General features: G+C 39.2%; 2 protein-coding genes across 2 annotated transcripts; one reads left to right on the forward strand and one right to left on the reverse strand.

The window, feature by feature from the left end:
- The first annotated feature begins 3,749 nt into the window (after positions 1-3,749).
- Positions 3,750-5,909, forward strand: LOC120718645 (growth arrest-specific protein 1-like). Its single transcript, XM_040007231.1, has one exon. It carries the CDS (start codon positions 4,220-4,222, stop codon positions 4,997-4,999), a length of 780 nt encoding a protein of 259 aa, XP_039863165.1. The 5' UTR covers positions 3,750-4,219; the 3' UTR covers positions 5,000-5,909.
- Positions 5,910-10,432: 4,523 nt separating this feature from the next.
- Positions 10,433-17,861, reverse strand: c9 (complement component 9). The gene is made up of 11 exons (XM_040007230.1): positions 17,729-17,861; positions 17,543-17,627; positions 17,174-17,324; positions 16,953-17,094; positions 16,039-16,177; positions 15,715-15,936; positions 15,370-15,610; positions 15,123-15,257; positions 14,665-14,840; positions 12,448-12,682; positions 10,433-11,784 (listed from the first exon to the last, which is right to left on the reverse strand). Exons 1-11 carry the CDS (start codon positions 17,803-17,805, stop codon positions 11,627-11,629), a joined length of 1,761 nt encoding a protein of 586 aa, XP_039863164.1. The 5' UTR covers positions 17,806-17,861; the 3' UTR covers positions 10,433-11,626.
- Between the last annotated feature and the right edge of the window lie 6,348 nt (positions 17,862-24,209).

The following is a 24,209-nucleotide window of genomic DNA, read 5'->3' on the forward strand; positions in this document are numbered from 1 at the left end:
GAGTAGACATTTTTTTCTAGTAACCGGAGACTGACAAGAGGTTGCTGACCAGTTTCTAGGCCTATGTGACTGAGAGCTTTGATAAGCAAAAATTAAATTAGTTTCAATTCAAATATATGTACACAGTGCAAAATCATATCAACAGTTGTCACAAGGCACTTTATATTGTACAGTAAAGACCTTAAAATAATGAAGAGAAAACCCCAGCAATTAGACAAACCCCCATGAGCAAGCACTGGAAAGGAAAAACTCCCTTAATATCAACAACTAACTAACTAACTAAGAGGTCTTTGATAATAATTAACAAAAAGTTTCTAAAAAATTCATTTATTTAACGTTCATGGTCACCCTTCCTGGTCTGAAATGTGAGGTCAAATCAAACCTCCATTAAACCTCCATTCTCTCTTATGGCCAGCAGGGGTAACTCTCCTTGTGAAAAGAAGTTGAAATGTACAAAAGTCAATGATCAAATTTCTCTGCTTTTACCTTGATTTATTGCCTCTCTGAGCATATTCCTAGTGAAATCACGGTTCTACTTACTATTTTCAGGTCTTCTTCATTAGAGCAGGATTTTTTGTTTTGTACATTGTGGTCGTATTTAAACTTAAAAAATGATAAAGCAGAGTATGCTTACATGTGTGGTTCCCCTGTGATTGACAAGTTGCTGCTATATGGGTGTGTAGTGTACGTGGCTTCACAGTGAGATACACCCAATGGTTTTTTTTTCACCTCTTTCTCCAAGGAGAGGGCTGTAGATTATTTTCCTAACCTTCTTCTTTTTCAGTATGAATCCCAGTTCATATCAAAGTTAATAATGGGAGGTTCTGGGACCAGCGTTAGGTGTTTGCTTGACTCTTGGACACATACAGTCAAGTCCAGTTTCAAAGCAGTAGCCCAAAACTAGTGTGTGACATAATGGTGACTGTGTCCATATATTCTGTTTACATTCTATGGGTGACAGAAAAGGCAGGAAGTAATCAAAGTTAAGATTAATTTAACATAACCCAGAATTCTTCAACAAAATTAGCCTAAAAACAAGACTTTCAATCCTTTAATCCTCTGGGAACGATCGTTTTCATGGCACTGGATCCAAAGTTCTTATAACATCTCTGATTCTATGCCACAGTCGTTGTTTTTTTTTTGGTTTTTTTCATTGTGTGCCGACCTTGCTGCCATTCTGTTAGCAAAGCTAAAATTACTGAGATCCCTGAGATGTGATCCCTCTCGTGTAATCTTGCAGATGCAGACCTGGAAAACCAAATGACTTGCTGTGTTTTCACCCTAATTTGAGATGACACTTATACTGCATATGCATGTAAAACTATCCACCATCAAGACTAAGCTGTTTTCTTGTTTTCACAAAACTGTATAATTCCTGCCTTTTGTGTAAGAACCTCTGAATCCAGTGTATTTGAGACAGACATCTGAGAACTTTCCAGAGGCAGAGCAAAAATGAAAAAATGTCGACAGCAAAACATTTGGCAGCTTCTTAATACTGACTCCTTTTCTGCCCCCCACTTCTTTTGCTGCCTCTCTCAGGACTTGGAAGCACTTGAATACAAAGTCCAGTTAATTGTTCTGGCAGTTCAGCTTGTGTGTAATGACTTCTGACAGCAGTGGAGACAAACTGAGGAACATGTCTGTCTCTGCATGTGTATTTACAAATCTACTCTGGGGAACCGCATTCCAGTTCTGGAAACACTATTACATACAAATCCCCCTGAACTACTGCATGTCCAGGATCTGGGGATACTCGTTTGAAATAAAATGAACAGAATGAAAAGTAGGACAAGACCATGCAAGACGCTGGCCTTGTATTTCCATCAGAGCAACATGAGAAGTTTTGGTATAAAAGCAGAAAATGTAAGTGATCTATTGGAGTAATTTAGGAGGTACAGTTTGGGGGAGAGCATTTGCCTCGTCCATCATACAGAGCGGCTGGCTCCACTGAATCTGGCTGTTGTTCCTAACTGGCTGTAATCCAACACGAATGGGAGTTGGGTTCTGCTGTGCATTATGAACTCCTTTTAAAGAAGTGAAACACAAGTGTGACCAGGCTTTTTTCTTTAATTTACGCTCAAAAAACCATTTGTAGCAGCTTTGTATTTCTGAGAATTCTAACCGAACTTTGAACAAACAAACAAATAGAGTATTGTTGGTCTGCAGCATTTCGATTTCTGCTAAGGGCCGTGTTTTGCCTAAGCAGTCCTGGATGATGTCAGTTTCTTTGTAGTTAATGGGAATCCTTGAGCAGTTCACCATTTGAGCTTTCTCTAACCTCCACTTTGATGTTGCTCTAAATTGAGTCTGTAGCCAGCCTGTTGCTCTGGAATGCCAGCTGGATGAGGCTGAAGGAGGGTGTTTGGGTTGTTTGGCTAAGAAACTACTCTGCACTTGTCTTGACTCCTTTCTAATCTCTCTAATTGGAATCGGGGGGTCCAAGAATCGAGAGCTGCCAAATCTTTGTGGTCATCGTTTGGTGAAGTGACGAGGTCAGACGTGGCTTCTTTCCCTACACTTTGTTTTCCTGGCCCCCAACAGATCTATTCTCTTCTTATTTGTGGAGCCTGCACGCTTAATGTTTGTTTACATTGCATGTGCCTGCAGTTTTTAATCCCTCTTTTTCCTTGCTAAGTGTTATTGTTAGGAAATAGGAAATACCCTTTACCAAATGGTAAAGAACTGGATTTTGCACAGCTACTTGCTTACACTTGCACAGGATGGACTGTTGAAACAAAAAGAGCCATATCTAATTTTTTTTCTTTTACTTTTTTTTTTTGCTGTGGAGGCATCTGGTACTTTCCCAGCTTCATATGTGGAAACCATAGCTCTAAAATCGCTGAGCTGTAATGTTATTACTAATGCGTGTGAATGTGTTAGTACAGAACTCTTGGGTGTGGTGTATCATATGGACTCCATGCTAGTTTTATGATGGAAAGTGTAAGACAGGAGCGCTGCATGTGTTTTAGCAGCTGTTGTTTCTGCCTGCAGGGAGGCTGCAGAACTCCGATGTTTTCCAAAGACGTTCTGCTTCATTGTACCCAAGTCTCATCGCAGGGATGAGCAGTTTTGAATGACTGTCTATTATGCATGTTTTAAATTCTAATTTTGATCTAGGGTAATTTAAAGCTGCAAAGCAAGACATTGGTACAGAAAGAACATAATTTCCATAATAACTGCAACGTGTGGTGTCCTAAAACACAAATGGGCAAATATTTACCTTTATAAGAGTTTTCAGTAGAGGTGGATCCAAACATCAATAGTATCGATAACCAACGCTGGTATCAGATAGATACTAGCGCGATAGTATCGATACTTTGCTTCTATTGTCTAAGTTCAGTATGTAGCCCACTGAATTGTCTTAAATTGTGTGTGTGTGTGTGTGTGTGTGTGTGTGTGTGTGTGTGTGTGTGTGTGTGTGTGTATAAGGGGGGGTATGAAAAAATGTACCCCAAATATGCACTAGGTTTTGTTGTGTTGATTTGTTATTATACAAAGTATCATTAAAATGTTGAAGATTTATCTCTATTTAAATCACGACAGGCTGATCTTCCCTAAGAAGGCTGCATTTATATTTTAAAACTCAGAACGTATTTACTTTGTATCATTCCAAAATTTGCAGTATTGCACAGTACTCATTTCATCACAATGAGATGACAAACGTGTAAAAGTTTCCTACACATACATCAATTACGGTCTTCAGCGGTCTGCGTCAGGACCGCGTGTGACGAGCGAATCATAACAGTTTATCGGACCAATGGGACGCGGTCCCTGCGGAACCTAGTCACCCCACAACTACACAACCCGCATTTCAAAGCGGTTGCAGCTGGAGTGGATGTGGATTAATAGTGAAAAGAGTGACTTTAGGATCGAGTGTTCCCAGTTGCATGTGGAATAAACAAGCTGTGGGTCTTTCTTTTTTCTTTTCTTTTCTTCCCTTGTAAACTTCACCAAAACTTTTTTTTGTGGACGACAGATGCAAAAGTGAGGCCACTAGAGAGGAACCGCACGGACGGAAGGGGAGAAAGTGGAACTTTGTTATGGATTTCGGAACTTTTAGGATCTTAACGTGATGCGCTTGTTGTGCCTACTTTGTGGCGCACCGCTAACTTCAAGTCACCGACTTGTGACGTGATCTAAAATCATCAGGGAGTAGCTCTCTGAACTGTTGATGCGACAGGATGGAGTAACGCTTTTCTAAGATTCATTCTCGGAGGAAATGGGAAGTCGTGCCACATTGATGGAGCGAACAACGGTTTTTATATACGGCGTGTTGATCCTAATCCTCGGTCTCTGTGTCGGCTCTCCCAACCACAGCCACCGACTGGTCTGCTGGAAAGCCATCCTGGAGTGTCATGCAGAGCCAGAGTGCCAATACGCCTACAATCAGTACATCTATGCCTGCGCGTCTGTTTTGAGCGGGGAACGCAAAAAGTGCCCCAGTCACTGCGTGTCCTCTTTGATTCAGCTCAATTTAACCCGGAGCGGCCCGGCTCTGGAGGACTGCGACTGCGCCCAGGACCCGAACTGCAGAAACACCAAACGGACCATCGAGCCGTGCCTGCCGCGGACTAGCACCATGGGCTGCACCGAGGCCCGGCTGCAGTGTGAAATGGACCCGCACTGCAGCTCTGCCATGGGGGATTATTTATATCACTGCCGCAAACTTTTCGGTGGAGAAAGGTGCTCAGATGCGTGTCGCAAAGTGATAGCCAACATGCGTTCCATACCTAAAGCGCAGCAGCTGGACACCTGTGTGTGCGACGGCACCGAAAGGAACATATGTGAGTACATCAAAGTCAGCATGAAAACTTTCTGCTCCGACTCCAGTGACAGGTACGCAGGAAGCGGCTTCTCAGACTCCGAGGAGGACACTGAGAATGATTATATGGATCTGGAGGATGAGCCATATGTGGAAAACTCAAGTGACACCGCACATTTTCAGACTGCTGTGTTCAATACTCTGACTACCATTCTGGTTTTAGCCAAAATTATCTGAAAAGAGTGGGAAAAGGTGCCTACTATCGGGGACAGTTAGACCAGACAGGAGCCTAACCCGTGGGACTGGACACCAGAAACAGAGACCAAACTAAAAATGTGTGTTCTTCTAATCAGAACATTCTATTTTATAACTCAACCAAAACCTTCTACTTCATGTCTACAACAATGTATTTAAAAACAGGGCTTATGACGTTTGTCAGTCACTGTTGTGGATCAGATAGTAGTTATATTTCAATTACACATTTAAAAAAAACATCTTATACTTTTAAAGGAAGCTATTTTTGTATGTTGGTATACATAAATTGTATAGTATATTGTAAAAAATAATAATAATTTTGTCTAAATATTTGTTTGGGTGTTATATATAGAGAGAGAGAACATGAGATTTTGCACTGTATCTAAAAGAAAGTCCTGTACTGCATTATCACCACAGAGGAAGGAAATGTGCTTCATTAAAATCCAAAACAAAAAAAAAGAAAGCAAAAATGCCTCAAGGTCGTTTTTATTCACAAGCAAGACTGTGAAAGCTCTACAACACTTTCACTTAAAAAAGTAACCCCAAAAGTTGATTAAAACCACTAAAATGTGTTTAAATCCCAAGGCGGATAATGAATCTGTGTAAAGAATCTCTTGACCTTGAAAAAATGGTGTTTGCTTAAGGTATAAAGTGTTAATTCCAAACTCAAACAGACTGCAGAAGGCCAAAACCCTCCTCCTTGGGATTTGTGGAGAAGTATTCAGTCGGTTTGTTTATTTTCACCCCGTGTGTTTGTCCAAAGTCTTAACAAAGGCACACTGATTATAAGACAACGTGTCTGTGTTTGGGTGAATGAAGATATTAAGTGCCCATTATGAACACAGACCTTTGAATGTACATGCACATTAAATAAATAGCATTTTTAAAACTATTTTTGTCCTTGGACTTCCGTGTGTATTTCTCTAGTATGTAGAATAGAATAATCCTTAAATTGTCCCACAAGGGGAAATTTGGGTGTAACAGCAGCAAGAAAGACACATGTACAAACAAACAGTACACAAGACACAGATCAGAAACATACACAATTTTTACATATTTACATCAAGGACAATGGTTACCAAAAACAGAGTACCGTACCGTTATTAAATTGAATAAAATTAAATACAGATAAGAGGCAAACCCTGGTTATAGTGCGAATCGGTTGATATAATAGTGCAAGTTACAGCGCTGATGTAAACATCTATGTTGAGAGCAGTTCTGTTTGCATATAAGCATAGTTTTGGCGTTGTGTGTATTCATCAGAGGAGAATGCTCAAGTGGTTTATTCACAGTATTCTGTTTTATTGTATAACATAAAATAACACAATTTATGGTTTTCATTCTTCAATGTCGCAAGTAATCATTTCATTCATTCGTTGGTCTGCATTTACACCACTGGTATTTTTTTGCTATTTAAACCATACCTGAGTTGCAATATTAAGTGTCAGTACCACTCAGCCAAATCTAGAGCTAACTTAACCCAGATTAAAAGGTCAGTGGTATCATAATAACCTGTAAAAATCCATATCCTGTACTGTGTTGCAATGATGTTGCCCAGAGTCATTGAATTGTTTGTGACAATTATGTTTAATCAGTGATAGCAGTGACACATGCTGTCTGTCTACATGCCTGTGACTCATGCAATGAGTCAGTCAGCTCAGTATACTGAAACAGCCAGTGTCCCGTCCTTCTGGTGTTTTGAAACCAATAATGGCAGCCATTTTGCTTTTAAAGAAAACGAGATGGGCCCATTGATGAAGGAAAAGTCAAGTGGCACCTCTATTATGCAGAGACACCCCCCCCCCAACACACACACACACACACACACACAATGGTGCTCTGGCACAATACGAGTTGCACTTCATTCACTCTGTCCTAGTGTTTGGGAGTGGGGGGAGCATGAAGAGGCAGCTACCTCAGAAGAAGAGAGAGGGGTTATGTGAGAGAGTTTAGTTTAATGCCTCAGTCTAATTCCTGCTGACGCTCTGTTAACAGTTCTTCATCTGTTTTGGTTTACTTATAAATAAGTATATAGAAGTATATAGTCATTGTCTCCAACTTCTATCAGAGGCTGGGAGGATAAATTCCTTCAGTTTTGTACACTGGCTACACTGTGGAAAACATCAGCTGTTAATTGACAGCTGTAAACAGAATAACCCAAATAATAAATCCTAGAAAGGTCGTAACTGTTAAAAAAAAAAAGTTATGCAGAAGGGGCCTTTCTGGGTCTTTGTTATGAAAAGAAAAAGGCTGGTACTGGCACTTTAAGAGAGCAGGCCTCCAATCCAACCATTAATAATTGTAATGCCTTTTTATTATTGTTTGGGATAATGAAGGGATGAGAGTCATACGGGGGCCCCCGACAATACATTGCCCTGAAATGTTTTCAATTAACTTTTGGTACCAAAGAAAAATGGGAAAGTAGTGTTTCATTCCCTGTGCTGAAACAGAAAAGAGTCAACAGGGGCTTTTTTCGTGCACGGAGCACAACCTCATTAAAATTGCCTCATCATAACTCAAACTGTTGCTCGGCCATCCTCCCCTCTGGCCCACCTCAAATCATTCGACCTCTAGAATATGCCGTGTCAAAGCAGACAGGCACATTTTTATTACTTTTATTGTTTACTTTGCAGACAATATTCAGGCAGTCCACGGTCGTTCATATGCAACTTCTTATCATTTTGTTATTTTTATGCTTCAAATGTTATTGGCTAAAAATAAAAAAAGAACATCTAAACTATGAAATATGTTATTTGAATTCAACGTATTTGGCCCAATCCCGTGGTTTATTTTGATGTCCCAACCTGTTTCTTAGCTCAGTGGCAATAAAATAAGTCATTTCCTGTGACAGTGCCACTGGACTTCTAAAGCAGCTCAGTCGCCAGCCTGACTTTTTTCTGCTGAGCTTATTTGGATACTCGCAGTCTTGGAGAACTGCTTTAATTCAATTATGCTCTAGTTTGCCTGAGGTGAACCCACAGAAATGAAGTTAAAAGGGACGAAACAAAGAAAGTAAGAAAGTAAAGAAAGAAAAAGAAGTTTCAAGGGCAACAAGTTGTTATGTGTAAGAAAGCCAAAGCTGGAATAAACAGAGGTAAACAAAAAGGAAAAGGTAAGCAAAAGCAGCAGAAACTACCACTGTTCTCCCTTTTATTTTGAAACCCATGCAGACTCTCAAACAGTGAGTGAGGCATCTTACTTGGTTAGACATTAGATATCCCTTCAGTCTCATTAAACACATGTAAATGATTAATCTGAAAAAGGATAATAATAACAAGAACCATTTTTGTAGCTCTGTAAGATCAAAGTTTGCACCTGCAAAATATCAACATGTTCAGTTTGAGTATTAATGTAGCATAACCCTAAACTATAGATCGCATAGCAGCAACAGATTTGGGAGAATCTATTGTAGCAAAAGGATAGTTTCATTTTTTTTGTGAATTGCATACAAATTGCCAAAAAGTGACAATAAAACTCAAATGAAATGACTTGAATTTATTGATTTATATTTTGTGGGAGGATGATTGTTTGATTTCATTTCCAAAAAGCTACAAGCATTAAAGTTTCTAAATGCCTCTTTAGATATGGGCAACACTTTAGCTGTGATCAAAAGTAAACAAACTTACTGCAACAGCAATGTAAAGTGAATAAACCCCAGTGACCCACAACAAGAAGAGGTTACGAGATGAGCCTGAGGAAGGGAGTACTCGGAGCTTTAGAGAGGTTGGGAAGGTGGAGGAGGGGGTTGATTTATGATTCAGGGTTAATGGGGGAAGGGATTGGACTGGGAGAGGGCGTTGAATGTCAGGGGTTTTCTAGCCTCTCTGAATTATGATGCAAAGAGGGAATATTTATTCAACCAATCAGATCAGGTTCTCGTGGATAGCTGGAGAGGAATTGTCCTTTGGTTCCCTCCCCCCGGTTCCCTCCTGCAGTCCTGCTGAAGAGCAAGTTCTCAAGGAGTTAGAGAGGGAACACAAAACATCGCTGACAAGGGGTATAACTTCATTTCCACGGTGCTGGGACAGCTGTGTGAAGTAATCTGCCGTAGCAGCCCTCTAAAATTTCAATGCATTTAGTGACCCAGGGAAGAGGGGTGGGGGCGACTCCAACTGTGTTAGTCATTTAAGAGTGTGAGGCGGGGTAGTTTCACACTATTCTTCGGGCTTTTTGTTACCTGTTCCTCACAGAAAGCAAATGTTTGCGAGATTCAAAAACAATGCCAGAGAAATGGAAACTGAGCATTTGTTCTGCAGCTTTGGAGAAACAAGCAAAGTGAAGAACTTTCTGATTTAAGCTGAATTTTTATCAAGTAGAATAACTTGCATGTTATAACTATATGTAGTTATTCATACTTGAGCAAAGTGAAGTGTATTTTATTTAAGTGACGCCAAATCTTATTTTCCCCCATTGTGAATAACCAGATACTTCACAGACCAGCGGTCCCCAACCCCCGGGGCATGGACCGGTACCGGTCCATGAGTCGTTTGGTACCGGGTCGCAAGAGTTGAAGCTCGGGTGTGAAAATTTATGGTTTTCAGGGTTTTTATCAGTTTTTATCGTTATGTTTTTTAATCATTTTTATCGTTAACTCTGTTTCACTGGGTCTTTTCCCACGTGTTATGAATAAATCTTTTTTTTTACCAGTACTGGTTTTATTTTGCAGTATTTATCCGCGACACCTTAAAGGCTGGTCCGTGAAAATATTGTCAGACATAAACCGGTTTGTGGCGCAAAAAAGGTTGAGGACCACTATCATACACTATTTGATAAAGGAAAAGCATATTATTATTTAGTATTTATCACAGTTCCTTCATAGCACATCAAATACAGATGTATATAAAAATATGCAGTATGTAGTTTAAATATGCATAAATATTGTCCCTCTACAAAAAAATGACTACAACATTGTAGAATTTAAACTATTAAGTTATCCAAACGAATTCTTAGAGTGGAAATTTTCACACGGCCCCGTGTGATTCAGCATGTAGTATGTGTTTAATATTTGTTAAAAAGAAAAGAAAAAAAGAAAGAGAGAACTGGGCAGTCTATTGATGAAGAGGAGTTCATTATTTTCTGCAAATGGTGCTGCTAAGGACGGAGGTAAGAACAAAACGTTTTCCACTAAGATAATGGCTTGAGGCTGGGTTGCTGACTGCAGTGAATGGAGTTTCCCTGGAGCTCAATACGGTCCCAAAGTTTTACTCCATTATGCTGACATCCTAAAGGCCAGGGGCCACCACCCCCCATGGTTATTTCTCAAGTATGCATTCATTCCCCCACACACAACCTTCAAGTAGACACACACCCATTTACTCACACAGAAATGTACACATATGCACGCTCACACAAACACACAATCTTTTGGACTTACTCTTTAAGCAATGACAGCAAGTGATACTCCCAGAAATCTGATATTGGAAAATGTAATACATACAAAATACTTCACCACAGTATGTCAAAGATGAGGCCTTCTGCAGCACAATGTTGGAAAAACCTCCCACTCCAGTGCCAGTATTTCACAAAAGGAAGGAAAACAGTGAAAAAGAGGTTGGGCACTGTATATTACAGCACCGGACTTGTGACTTCTCACATTATCAAAAGCACAGGTGTTTGTAATATTATTGGCAATAAGATTGATGCTTTTCAAATGTCCTGGACAGGAAACGGAAACCAAAGCACATTTCATTGACATTTTTTCTCTGATTTGGAATTTGTAAATCCAAACTACACACAATTTGTAAACTACACATGCTATGTACTTTTTTCAGGTAAATTTCAACCGAGATGCAGCGTTCTCCTCTCAAACATGTACGTATAGAACATGCTGCATACCGAGTTGCAGGCATATAAGTAAAATGAGTTTTGATCCAAAATCCACAATGGATCATGTATTCTCCAGGAATGGCAGCATACAAGGTGTATTTTTAATTTTCATTAGCACTCATAAACAGTATTAAACACAAGAATTACATTTATTTCAAGTTTCACATTCATTATATAGATATATATTGTAATATATCTATATCACTAAAGCACTTCTGGATGGATGCAAACTGCATTTCGTTGCCCTGTACCTGTGACATGTGCAATGACAATAAAGTTGAATTCTATTCTATTCTATTCTAATACCTTATGATCCTTTAAGATTTCAAAGATATTTTGGGGGCTTTTAATTACATATAAACAAAGTAGGATGGTCATCCTTTATGTTTGCTGTATGTCCAGCACCTCCAAATCTCTCGTCTCTGTCCACTGACGGTCTCTATTTGTCCTCAGTTGTCACTTTTCTTTCCACCCAGTTGCCTTCTACTCATCTGGTTCTTATTTGCACGGTACAGCCAGATGGAATGTGGCCACATGCCTTTAAAGATGAGCTATTAGCCCATTAATATAATTCAGCCAACACTATCTGAGTGAAGCAAAGCTGAAAGATGCACACTGTTAGAGAGAAAGACAAAGACCATTTGAATGTTTAATTTAGATCCCGATAACATGTTTTTTACACCTCGACATGTCAAAAATATGCCTTAAGATTTTGTTTGTGCCATATATGTATCAGAGAGAATAAGATTGTGAAAGAAACTCTCTAATTTAGTTCTTTTGCTATTAGCAGTACTCTTCACTGTTTCTGTCTCCACTGCACGCAGCTCCCGGGATACCATCTGTGTTACAGCCACGTGTCCTGGTGCGTTTCCCTCCACTGCAGTTGGACCAGGCAGACCAGCAAGACCAGTTACCTTCATGAACAACAGCCGGTCTTGTACCTAGCACACATTTTTCAAATTAACAAATGCAGGGAAAATTACCCAATTCCAAAAAGAAAGCTGGGACGCTGTGTAAAATGTAAATAAACCAGAATCCAGTTATTTGCAAATCTCATAAACCCATATTTTATTCACAATAGAAAATAGAAAACATATAAAATGTTTAAACTGAAATTTTGCTATTTCATGGAAAAATATTAACTTGTTTTGAATCTCAAATCTCAAAAAAGTTGGGACAGGATGATGTGGCATCCATGTTTTCCATATGGAATTTCAAATATCAATTAATCTGATCACAGAACACTTTTCCGATTTGTCTCAGTCCATTTTACGTAATCTTTGGCCAAAAGAAGACCGCAGTGTTTCTGGATCATATTCACATATGGCATCTATTATGCACAAAAGAGCTTTAATCTGCATTTGTGGATGGTGCAGAAAACTATGTTTCAGTGCCGCCTGATTGTGTAAAGAGCTGAGGCATCCAATATTGTGTTCCAGTTTCTGCCTCAGGTTTCTTTTTTAAATCTTATCTACATTCTGTGACTAAAATATGGGTTTATGAAATTTGCAAATCATCAAAATCTGCTTTTATTTAGCATTTACTTAGCATCCCAACTTTTGTTGAAGTTGGGTTGCATTGAGAAAACAACTGTTTAGGCTTACCTTGGACACTAATTCTATCACGCTTGTAAGTCTGGCAAGCGGCGCCTTCAAACAATTGCGAGCACAGACAGATACACTTTCCATCCAGCAGAGCAAGAGTGCCTCCATTTTGACAGGGCCTGCACTTGCATACGTTATATTCTGCCACATACTCTGCTATAGCCCGCTTCAAGTTTGATATCGTGGAGCTAGCGCCTGGGATTTCCAGTGGAATTAACATGTGGATGGGCTCTGGCTGCCATAAACAACAAAATATATGCAATATGTTAAAATACATTAGAAAATATATTAGAAGGAGTTTTGTTAGAATATATTAATATTTTTTCATTTCATATTTATCGTAATTTGTTGTGTTAGCATGCTAATATTTAGCAGTGAGTGTTGAACACAAAGTAGCCTTTAAACTTTGAGCCTTTGCCTTTGCAAAGTCAAAACTATGACTGATAGAAAAGCTCCAATTAAGGCTGCACACACTCAAGGATCTAAGTTTTAAAAAAAATAAAATATAGCTTCTTCATCCCTTTCTTGGTCTTCCATCTGAACCTGTTGATGATGTGGACACCGAGGTACTTGTTCTCCTTCTCCACATCAACACATAATTTCCTTAGGGATTAATAAGGTATTCTGATTCTGATCCTCTAACAGAATAGACATGGAGGATGTAGCTGCTGATGCATCTAAAGTCAATTACCATTTCTCTCGCCTTATTTACATTCAGAAGAAAACGATTCCTCCCAGACCACTCTGCACAATCACCCACTGCACTGTTCCTCTCGCCAGCTGCTAATAATATCCAACCACTGGAGAACTGTCAGGGTATTTCTGTAGGTGGCGTGACCCCGCAATTGTATCTTGAGTCTGAGGTGTACAAGGTGAACAGAAATGGAGACAGTACAGTCCTCTGTGGAGACTCTGTAGTACATATAATCAACTCACACTGAGCACTGCTCAGTCACACATACTGCAGTGTGCCTGTCCGGTAGGTAGTAATCCAATAGGTCAGAGGTATAACAAAACACATGTCTGTGTTAAGTTTTTTAGTAAACACTCATCTATCACATTGCAACTGTTCAGTGGCATTGAACAATTCTATGAGCTCACTACATTGTTGTCTACATAAGATTTCCTAAAGGGAAAGTGTAGAGTCGGGAGTATGGCAGTTCATTTTAAGGATGACATTTATGTATAAAGTTTCACAGCAATTCGCAGTTGAGAAAGTTTAAACCATGTGAGTGCACCAGAAGAAAAGTAAATGGCATATGTGTAGTAGAAGCTACCTGTATAAATGCTGTGCTGATTCATTGAGTTAGGTAATGTCACCAGTTTAGTGAAGACACTGATGCTAGCCCTAGATAATATAAAAGTCTGGTTTGAATACAGTCATTAGATCAAATTTCTGCAAAAGCAATCCCTTAAGAGATTTTGGTAACACTTTATACTACGGCCAAAGGAGCTTTTAATGAAATCGATTTAATATTCATTATGTTGGTGTGCATGATGAATTTCATTAGTCCATTATTCTTTTATTTTACCTTATACTATATACTTACTGCATATTTATTGTTGTTTCATGTAAAAACCTGACTTGTTATCCCCCTTTTTCCACTAGGCCTACCTTTCAGCATTTGTATAATTTGTGTATCCTTACTGGTAAAATACCCAGAATGTAGGCATTACAGTGGTCCCTCGCTATAACGCGGTTCACCTTCGGCGCCTTGCTGTTTTGTGTGCAATTTTGCACACTTTTGTTTTGTTTTGTTTACAGCGCATTGTGTTCTGCATCCTGATTGGCTGTAGACCATGGGTCAGTCAATCTCGTGCCGTGTCTCCTGTACAGTGCAGAATGCGTTCAGCTTGTCAAATTTACATAAATCTTCGATCACTAGCAGTGTGACTCTGAAGTGCTGGACCGCGGGTGCCTTTGGTTTCATTCTATAATACTGGACTTATTTTTCTACAAAGGTTTGAACTTTGAGAGAGTTTAAACAAGAGAGAAAAGTGTGAAAATGTTAATGCCTTTCTGAGAAAAGTGTATAAAGTGTGTAGTGAGGGGTTTTGCAGCCTTAAAACATCTATAACAATTGTAAAAAATAAAGTTGGCTACTTTGCGGATTTCACTGCGGGTTAGAACGTAACTCCCGCATAAACGCATACATTTATACAGTATGTATATTTCAGTTTAACTTGCTCTCGCCTTGCTGTGACCTTTATTCATACCTCACTGTGGAGCAATGCAGGGGCCTCTGTGATGGTCCGAGCCCATTCCTGATATGTTGCAAGGTCCATCACTCCATCCCTATTTAGTTTAGCCCTCATACTAACAGCACTTAGTAGGGTACCTCCCTTGACTGATGTCATCACCTCATCCACCATAGCTTTTCCTTCAGCCTTACCTGTGTGGCAACAGAAAAGGAAACTTTAGTGACTTTTCATAATCAGTGCAGTGACTCGCTCCAAATTCAGTTTAAGACTTTAACTTTGGATTTGAACTTTTCTGTTTTAATACAGTTAAGTTTCATGCATGCAGCATTCCTTTCTTCTTTTTCTTTTTTCCGGACTAGTTGAAGTAAAACACCAAAATACACTTAAACTGTGGAAAGTGGTTGGGAATTTAGTCAGAATCATCAAGCATGCTAGCTTTGTTCATTTAACCTGGAAAAACAGGGAATGCAAACCTTCGTCCTTTTCTGATTTATTATCACAATTTTTAGGCTTATAGTGTCCGCTTATACTGTCCGTCGTAAGTATGGAACTGAGGCCTCCTTCAATGCCTAATGTGACGCACTCTTGAACTTCTCTCTGCGTCATATCTGCAAGAACAATAAAGTATAGATAATTAGTGCTTATCACTTGTATTTAATCAACGCACCATAAGGCTGAAGAAGCTTCATAGCAGAAAAGAATGATTTCAAATAGACATACTTCTTTGCTTAATGGTGTCATGGTCGAGGACATAGATCAATTCGTATTCACCGCCGGTTTTCCCATTTTTTGTGTAATGGGTTCCATAGTCCTCCAGGAAGGCAAAATAAATTCCCTTCTCATATTGCAAAGGTAAAGATTTGACATGCACCAGGAATTCATCTGCTACTTTGAGCTCACGGGAGCGCATCCTGTAGGTGCTCAGTTGAACTTTGCCCTTCACCCGCATAAAGTTGTTGTTCTAAGTTTGTGGGGTCAAAAAAAAAAGAGATGCAGCTTGTCCATAGAATATTGATTGTTCTGGGTTGTACATTAGATTCTGTGAAATTATTAGAGGATATTTACCTTAATTTTGGTGTTTTCGGTGACCGTTTTAATCATTTTTTTCTTCTCATACTGACTCGATAGTTCAACATTTAGAGAAGTATTCGACAAAGACGCCTCAGTTGGGGTGAATTTGAAAGAAAGACCAGCATCAATGTTGACACTCATCTCAGTGAGGATTTCACGCAGAAGGCTGTGAGTGTCTTCAAAGAGTTCTTTCGAAGCTGTTTCCTCCACTAACGTCTGAAACAACAGAATACATATATCAGTATTGGGTGGCAAAACAAAATCCTTTACATGTGTTCAGTTTATAATACTGAAATTCTTTTTGTTGCCATGGTTAACCTGATAGTTAAGCACGCCGATGTTCCAGGGCAGCCTGTCAAACGTCCCAGTGTTTGGATTCCTCACTCGATCACATCTCCCGTTGAAGTAATCATTGTTGAACGGGTTCATTCGAGGATCTGTACCCAAGATGTTGATTCTGGTGGATGAACATAGAGGCCACTTTAAGACTTTTACAGTGTTACCCCAGTTCAAGAGTTTTAATATTATAGAAGGCATCCTCATTCTCCTTCTTTGTAAGAGTCAGGTGAAAAGACTGATACCACTCGTGCACTCTATCCATCCATTAAACAGGACGTTAAAGTCAGAAGATCCAGGTTAAATGGCTTAGACTCTGGGTAAAATAGCCAGTACTTCCATCCAGACAAAGATTTCCTCTTATGTGAGCTGGTCATCCTTTATGATTTTAGTTAAATATAAAAAGCCATAAAAAAGATTAATTGTCTGTTTAATAGGATAAAGTTAAAGCCTGGCCAAGCATGGTTGGTTAGTGGCACCAAATTAAGTACGCACAGCAAGCTCCCAGTACAAAAAAGTCCATCCCTTGCCTGAAGATTCTGCATTTTTATAAGCCGATATCTTTTGTAGGTTGTAGGAAACATCCTGCCTCATTTATGACACCTATCAGTGAAATTAAGGTGTTCATCAGTCTTTTGGTGAAAAATTTCATAACAGACCAGCTATTGTTAAAAATATTAAGAAAAAAATCTGTGGATTTTTTGCTTAAAAGCAGCTCACGTTTAAAACGCCAACTCTGCTAGGAAGCTGGTTTTCTGTAAACATTGTCACCAATAGATGTTTATGTGTCTCCCCAATGTAAATGATTTACTCTTTCTACCAAGTATTCATTTTACTGTCATGCTAATTTATAGTGACTCTTTATTTCCCACTGACTGAGCTCTTTAATAACTTACCCATATCCTGCTGTCCTGCCTTGCTCATTGCTGTCAAGGACTGCCGAGCCACAGGGTTTACGCTCTGTCTCACAGTCTTCATCTGATCCATCTTCACAGTCATAGTCTCCGTTGCACATTAATCTCTTTTTAATGCAAGACCCTGTGTAGAGACAGAGAATTGCATGATACTGCTCCCCAAAAACAAAGCGATACAGACTGAGGTACTAATACTGTGGTACCTGACTCGCACTGGAACTCTGAGTCTGAGCACGCACGGGGAGGCGGTAGCTCGCATTGACCATCAGGTACACAGTACTCCCTGTCTCCTATCGATTCCTGGCAGGCTCTACCTCCAAACTGGCCAAATGCTTCTATACTTCGAGAACGCCTCTGAGGATAATACATAGTGTCACATTAAAGATAAAGACAGAGAGCAGCACTGCAAAAGAAGATTGGCTGTGAGCCGCACTGTGCATAGGTAGTAGACCACTACTTCAACCTGTTTAGTCTGATTATTTATTATTATAGACTTAAAAAGTTAAAAGCATTCTAGCTTGGGCACTAAAGTTCACAGTCTCTGACACTGACCAAAATCCTAATTGACTCACTCTGGTTTTTGTGCAAGGATCACAAGAACTCCACCCTGACCAACGACTCCATGCACAGTCCACAGCTGGTGGATCAGGATTAGCCCTAAAATACACAAATTAGACACAATAAACTCTAAATAATAATAGTAAATGATTAAACAAACATCCTTAATGTTGTGTAAGTGAAGCAGGAAATATACATACATGCCTTCCCCAAGAAGTGCCAGAGCTAGACAGAGGCCAGCGAGAGCCAAATGGAGAGCGATTTCAAGCCTCATCATAAACCTTTGACAGCACAAATGATACCGTGCCTGTCCTCCTTTAGTCCTTTAAGCTACCACCTTGTTAATGATTATCCATCTGCAAAAGGACTGTGTTTTTGTTGTTGTCACAGTCAATAATTTGGACTTCAGGTGCAGCAAAAATCAATTCAGTGCTCGGAAACTCCCAAAGCAGAGTTTACAGTGTTTGTCTGCATATAAACATCTTACTCACACAGCCTCAATCTTTATTCTTCACAATGCGAGCAAAGCACCCACAAAAACACAATAACTACTATAAAAGTAAGTAATAAATCCTCTCCTTTCATAATCTATAGAAAGCGGTTATTGTTTACATTACATTTATTTGTTTGATTAGTAATGAGCTAGTGTGTTGGTAAAGAAAGCCAAGATTTACTACAATAACAGAGAAAGATTGTGTTTCTAAGTATTACAACTTCCTGCTAAATGCCACCAAAATATAACAAATGAAAAATATACATTGAAATGATAAAAGTGCAAATTGGAGACCCTATTAAATTTATTTGGACGAACAAGGGCTACACTCAATGGATATTTGGATATTTTTAACAAACAATTTAATCACAATTTGATCTAATTGAAAATATATGGATTTATTAAGAATCACGTATTTCATCTTTAGCCTAATATACAACAAAAATATAAAAATCTAAATATAAAAATGGTTTTTAAAACTATGGGAAGGTGCAAATGATCCTAAGCACTGGGTTTAAAGCAGATACACACATTTAGAAATTATATTTATTCTTTTTTCTGTTTATTTTCAGATTTCTTCTTTTGAGACATTTTTTTAAGACCATTTGTTCGTGTTCGTGTTTCCAGGATTACGCAACCATGCAAACAAGTCAGCAGCAAAGCAGAACAAATATTTAAAGACTCAGTTCTTGACTGTTGTAATACATTGGCATGATGCATCCACGGTACATTTAGGTCATCATCTAAGATTGGAAAATGGAATGACAACACTAAATATGAAAATAAATTTTCATTCAGTCCCACTGCTGAAAAAAGGTTGAATTTAGTATAGTTGGTGTGCTGAAGTAGAGCTCTTTGTCCACAAGATGGCAACGCTGAACAGATAACGGCAGTGTTAGTTTTGTCCTCTTGTTTCACTCAGTCACTGTTTTTGGGTTTAGGTGGAAGGAACATTGTTTACTCTGCAGTTGTAGAGTTTGGAAAGCAATGTGTAATGCATACACATGAATTCAAGTAGTTTTCGAGTATCTATTTTCTTTGTTAAATATACCTTTAAAAATAAATAAAGTCTTGCACAACGCACAGTGAGGTTTGAACTGTTGCACCCAATCTGTCATGTGATCGGGGAGACTTTTGCTGAGTCTGCAGAACTTTGTTCTTCAAGTGGAGGGAGTGCAGTTTGTATAATTTTTTTAAGGCAAAATAGATTAGTTCTCAGTGAAGAATGCTGAAAGTAGTCTTTAAATGTAGGCTAAGCAATAATTAAACTGCAATAAAAGTTTGAAAAGTTGATTAGTCACGATCAGGGCAATTATTATTAACAGAGCAGAGAGAACGTTTGTAAAGTGCTGGGAGGTGAAGGGCTGACAAGTTTTTGCTTTTGTTGCTCTCAGGGAGTAACACTGATCTTTAACTTGGGGGCTGCTCTGTGCTGGTTCTTTCCCTGTGTCTGCAAACAAAGCTGGGGTATTCTAGGGGTAGTGTGGTCGTGGCCTAATGGAGAGGCACAAATATGTGCTGAAGTCACCACTTTTATGAGGTTCCACAGTTTCCTCCCTGCTTTCCCAGGAAACCAGAGGGTAGTTAAGGTGCTTGGCAAATCTCCTGACTAGAAAGACTTCCTGTTTTTTGAGGGGGGGGGGGGGGGGGGCTGAAACTGTGTGGAAACACTTGTGGAACAGCATACTACACAGTCACTCTACTACCAGTAGAATGCTGTCATCGTATTTATCAGAATACCATGATGGTGCTTCCTGCACTGCCATTTGCCCCACTGCTGTGTGTTGTTCTTTAAGAACTAGCTGCTAAAGACACTTGAGGGTTAAAGAACAAAGAGGGACATAGACAAAAAAAATCTACCTCAATTATGGCTTGGAGATAAGTGGCTATCTTTGGTTCTGGCTGTGGTGGCAGGCAGTTCCAGGATTCACGCCCTAAAATGCTTGATGTTTGGATTGTGGCCTTCCTGTCATAAACTAAGGGAAGGACACTTCCCATTAGACTTTCTCTGTCAGCATTCTATCGTGAAATAAAGGCGCGAATGTGCCAGTGCTGACTTTTGCCATCTGTATTCGTTTTTTTTTCTTTTTTTGCAACGAGTTTCTTAAAAAAATGTAGTTTTTAAGTACAGACAGTAGCATCAAACATGTACTTCTGTGTGCAAGTGCTAGTAGCACTGGGTGTGCCGCTGACCTCAACTGACAATGAGTAACATTTAGAAGAACAAGGAACCATATCTTTTATCATAAGTCACTGGACAGTGGTTCTGAATTGGAAAGACACGTCATGGCAGGAAAACATGATTCTTGTACTGATATGCAAGAAGAAAAAACACAAAACAACTAACCATACATAATAATAGACACTACCAACATCCGTCTGAATACAGCATGTTGTCACATGCATATTCTTTCCAGATGATCTGCAAATAAAGGCAAATATCTGATAACATCAAAGTGTTTAATAAGAGGTTCAGAAAAAGACCATTCCAGCGGTTGGTGACCAAATGGGAAAACAGACTCTCAGCGAGACAGTAATCTGGCTTCCGTGGGGCTCATCTCCTAAAAACCAGCCTCCGTCAGCAGAACACAGGATACAGAGTCAGGAAAGACATCCTTCCTCTGTCCTTTTCTCTCTCATTTCTCAGCTCTAAACCCACAAAACACACTATACTGTACGTCTGTTAACATCAACAACACATCACGCTTGCACTTTTTGAGAAATCTGCACCGTATCAGGTTTGAAGTCCTCATGCAGAATTTGGTGAATTTGCTGAGGTATGCCGAGATTGTGTCTCCTTTTTATTTTACATTTAGAATGAATGCAATTGGGGGATAAATAGAAACTAAAAATATTATCATTGCAAAACTATTTTATTTACTTTTTAATGAGTCAATCATTTTCACTGGATAAAACTGAAAGGAAAATATGAAAACTGTCTTATTTTTCTTTTTTTGCAAAACCCAAATGTGTCAACGATCATATCAAGCAAAAGAAAAGCAGTATCTTTCGCACAGGAAAAAAGGTGAAATCAGAAAATATGTGGCGGTTTCTTCAACTGATTATAAAAACAGGGGGGTTTCGGTTGGCTAATATTTGCAGTTCTGCAGCATGGTACCAGCACTGGGCTGTTAACCTGCTGTTTATACTGCCATCACTTCCTATAATTTCTATTTCATTATCAGGTTCACATTAATTCACATTAATTAGTTCACATTAATTAAAACATAAATAACATGAAATGAAATGAAGACAATAAAACACATTTGCAGAAGTGAAACTAACCATTTCTCAATTGAGAACCACATTGACATCACTACTCATGTCACTGCGGATGTCAAAGCTGGCATTTATTAGTTCTGTAATAATTACACATACTTGCTTTCCTTTCCCAACAGCTTGCTTCTGCTGAATAAATTGGAGTCCTTGGTCTGTGTAATTGTAACCATCTCTGCTTATACATACACTCCATCTTTTAATTATCCCAAACAAACATCTATTGATGCCTCTGCAAACATGAAACAAACACACTTTCTATGTTACTTGAATATTTTCCCCCTGGGAACGCCACACCTGCCACTTAAAAGCAGCAAATGTAAAAACGGTTATTACATGGCTAAATCACCATATGGCATCAAAAGCAAAACAGACAAAGGAAGTTTGTGACCCATTTTCAACCTTCAGCTTACTGTAATTGTGGTGAGATTAGTGCATAGCAGAGAAAATGTTGGGCCTGCACTTTTAGAAATTTTGCTGTGTTAGCAACAGTTGAGCTTTGCCACTCTGGCTGACGTTCCCCAGTTCCCTCTCATTCCTCCATTTAATAATACGATGATCAGCCTACATATAGTGTATGCAGCTCTTATATCCTGTATTATTATTAATTTTTAAATTCAATAGTCAGTATGTACTGTAGACCCAGAGTGGCGGAGATCAATGGTTGATGTAGCTTAGCTTAGCAATAAGAAATCTGTTCTGTTTCATGTCACATGTTTGGGGGGAAAAATACTAATGATGAGAGTACAGCTTTAAATAAGCTGTGATGCGGTGATGCACACTACTCAGAAAGAGATTTAATTAAAAAATTCAAGAACATTTAGTCAGCATGACTCACCCAACAGTTTAAAAGACCAATCACTGAGTGGAGCAAATGCTAATTTTGCCCTGCACACACTTTAGTCTTTTCAAATGACTCCAATTTGAAAAATAAGAATAATTTTTAAAAATAAAAGTGAAATTGACTTTTTCACCTTTTAACCACGTTGTAAAGTTGTAAACACAACATTGACAAATCCCTTTTCAACAGACATCTCTAGCGGGCTAATAAATAGTTTGTTTAAACTTCATACAGTAAAAGCTCAGCTCATATCTGCTAGGTGAAGTGTAACGCCAACTGTCCGACTACTTGTACCAACTGTGAGGCAGGGTTAATTTTTGTAACTGGGTAAGTTGTTTTCTTGGAACCACACATTTCATTACATCATTTTAAATCTAGGCTGTAATACCTTTCCTTTTCATTATATTGACAGTTTTCATAATACAGATTGATGATAAACCAAAACATAAAGCCAAAGCAACTCAGGAGTTTATAAAAACAAAGAAGTGGAATATTCTTGATTCAGTTCAAGATTCAAGGTCTTTATTGTCAAATGCCGTTTCACCCCAAGCCCCCCATGGGCCATTTATAAGAATATAAAAAATATATCTCCAAGAGATATAAAACTAGAAATTACAAATAAATATTAACTCGTTAAATTTGGGTAAAATTAAGGAATAAAAATGTACTACTACTAACTATATCTATGTACAATAAACAAAGAGAGGACAGAGACAATATGAAGTGGTCATGTGCAGTTACAGTAAAATGAGATGATTGTGCAGTAGTTATTGTATACCAGGTTCAAGTTATGGTCAGGATATTGTAGATAAGACGAAGACATGTGCAAGATGCAAAATGTGCAAATGTGATCAGTAACTATGTGACTGAGTATGCAAAATAAGCATATTGTTCCTAGGTCGAGTTTGTAGTGCATTTGTGGAAGTTTGTGTTGTTTTTGAGTCTTTTGGTGAGTAGGGTATTGTAAGGTCTTTGTAAAAGTGTTTGTCAGTCCTTTGGTGGTAGTGAGTTGAGGGCTCTGACTGCTTGGGGGAAGAAGCTCTCGCAGTGTCGGGCCGTTACGGTTTTAATGCTGCGAAACCGTCTGTCAGATGGAAAGCCGTCTGGGGTGGAAAGTGTCCTTCAATATGCTGTTTGCACGTCGGATGATGTGTTTGTCGTAGAGTTGGGAGAGGGCCTCCAATGATCCTCTCTGCTGTCCTCACTATCCGCTGCAGAGGCTTCTTTTCCGCAAAAGTGCAGTCCCCGTACCAGATAGTGATGTAGCAGCAGAGGACGCTCTCAATGGTTCCCTGGTAAAATGATGTGAGGATGGGAGGAGGGAGACTGGCCTTCTTCAGTTACCTGAGAAAGTGAAGTCGTTGTTGGGCTTTCTGCATGATGGCGGTGGTGTTCAGGTTCCAGGAGAGGTCATCTGATATGTGCACACCCAGGAACTTCATACTGTTGACCCGTTGATGTGCAGTGGGGTGTGGGCCATTGAGCTCTTCCTGAAGTTAACAACCATCTCTTAGTCTTCTGAACATTTAGAGTCAGGAAAATTCTTGAATGGCCAAGTTAGTCACCTAATCTTAACCCAACTGAGCATGCATTCACTCGTTAAAGACTAAACCTCAGACAGATAAGGGCCCACAAACAAACAGCAACTGAAAGCTGCTGCAGTAAATGCCTGGCAGAGTATTAAAGAGGAAACCCACCATCTAGTGATATTCACGAGTTCAAGACTTCAGGCTGTCACTGTCAGTAAAGGGTTTTCAACCAAGTATCAGAAATGAACATTTTATTTTCAGTTATTTAATTTGTCTAATTAGTTTTGAGCACTGGTGATATTGCCCTCCTATAGTCTGTGAGGAGTTCTTTGGGCTTAGAGGTGTCAGATCTGGATTATTCTTTAAGCACCAACTAGCCAGCCTCGCAAATTCTGTCTCACCTTTCTTTGAGAAGAGCCCCACCATCATCATGTACCATCTATGATCATGATGATAGCGCTTTTAGAGGTGCAGTCAGATCTATAGAGTTTGCAAAGTAGGAGGCTCAAAAGGCAGCTCGAGTGGAGCTCAGGATGAGCACA

Source organism: Simochromis diagramma, unplaced genomic scaffold, assembly GCF_900408965.1.
Source record: "Simochromis diagramma unplaced genomic scaffold, fSimDia1.1 OVJJ01000682.1, whole genome shotgun sequence".
In the NCBI taxonomy this organism is placed as follows: Eukaryota; Metazoa; Chordata; class Actinopteri; order Cichliformes; family Cichlidae; genus Simochromis; species Simochromis diagramma.

Bases quoted from the DNA above. Each gene is read 5' to 3' on its own strand.
- LOC120718645 (XM_040007231.1), top strand. From the start codon at position 4,220: ATGGGAAGTCGTGCCACATTGATGGAGCGAACAACGGTTTTTATATAC.
- c9 (XM_040007230.1), bottom strand. From the start codon at position 17,805: ATGATGAGGCTTGAAATCGCTCTCCATTTGGCTCTCGCTGGCCTCTGT. The intron at 17,095-17,173 runs GTACCACAGTAT...GTCTCTACACAG, and splicing joins AGAGTTCCAGTGCGAGTCAG to GGTCTTGCATTAAAAAGAGA. The intron at 11,785-12,447 runs GTAAGCCTAAAC...AATGTGTGCTAG, and splicing joins TGATAGAATTAGTGTCCAAG to GTACAAGACCGGCTGTTGTT.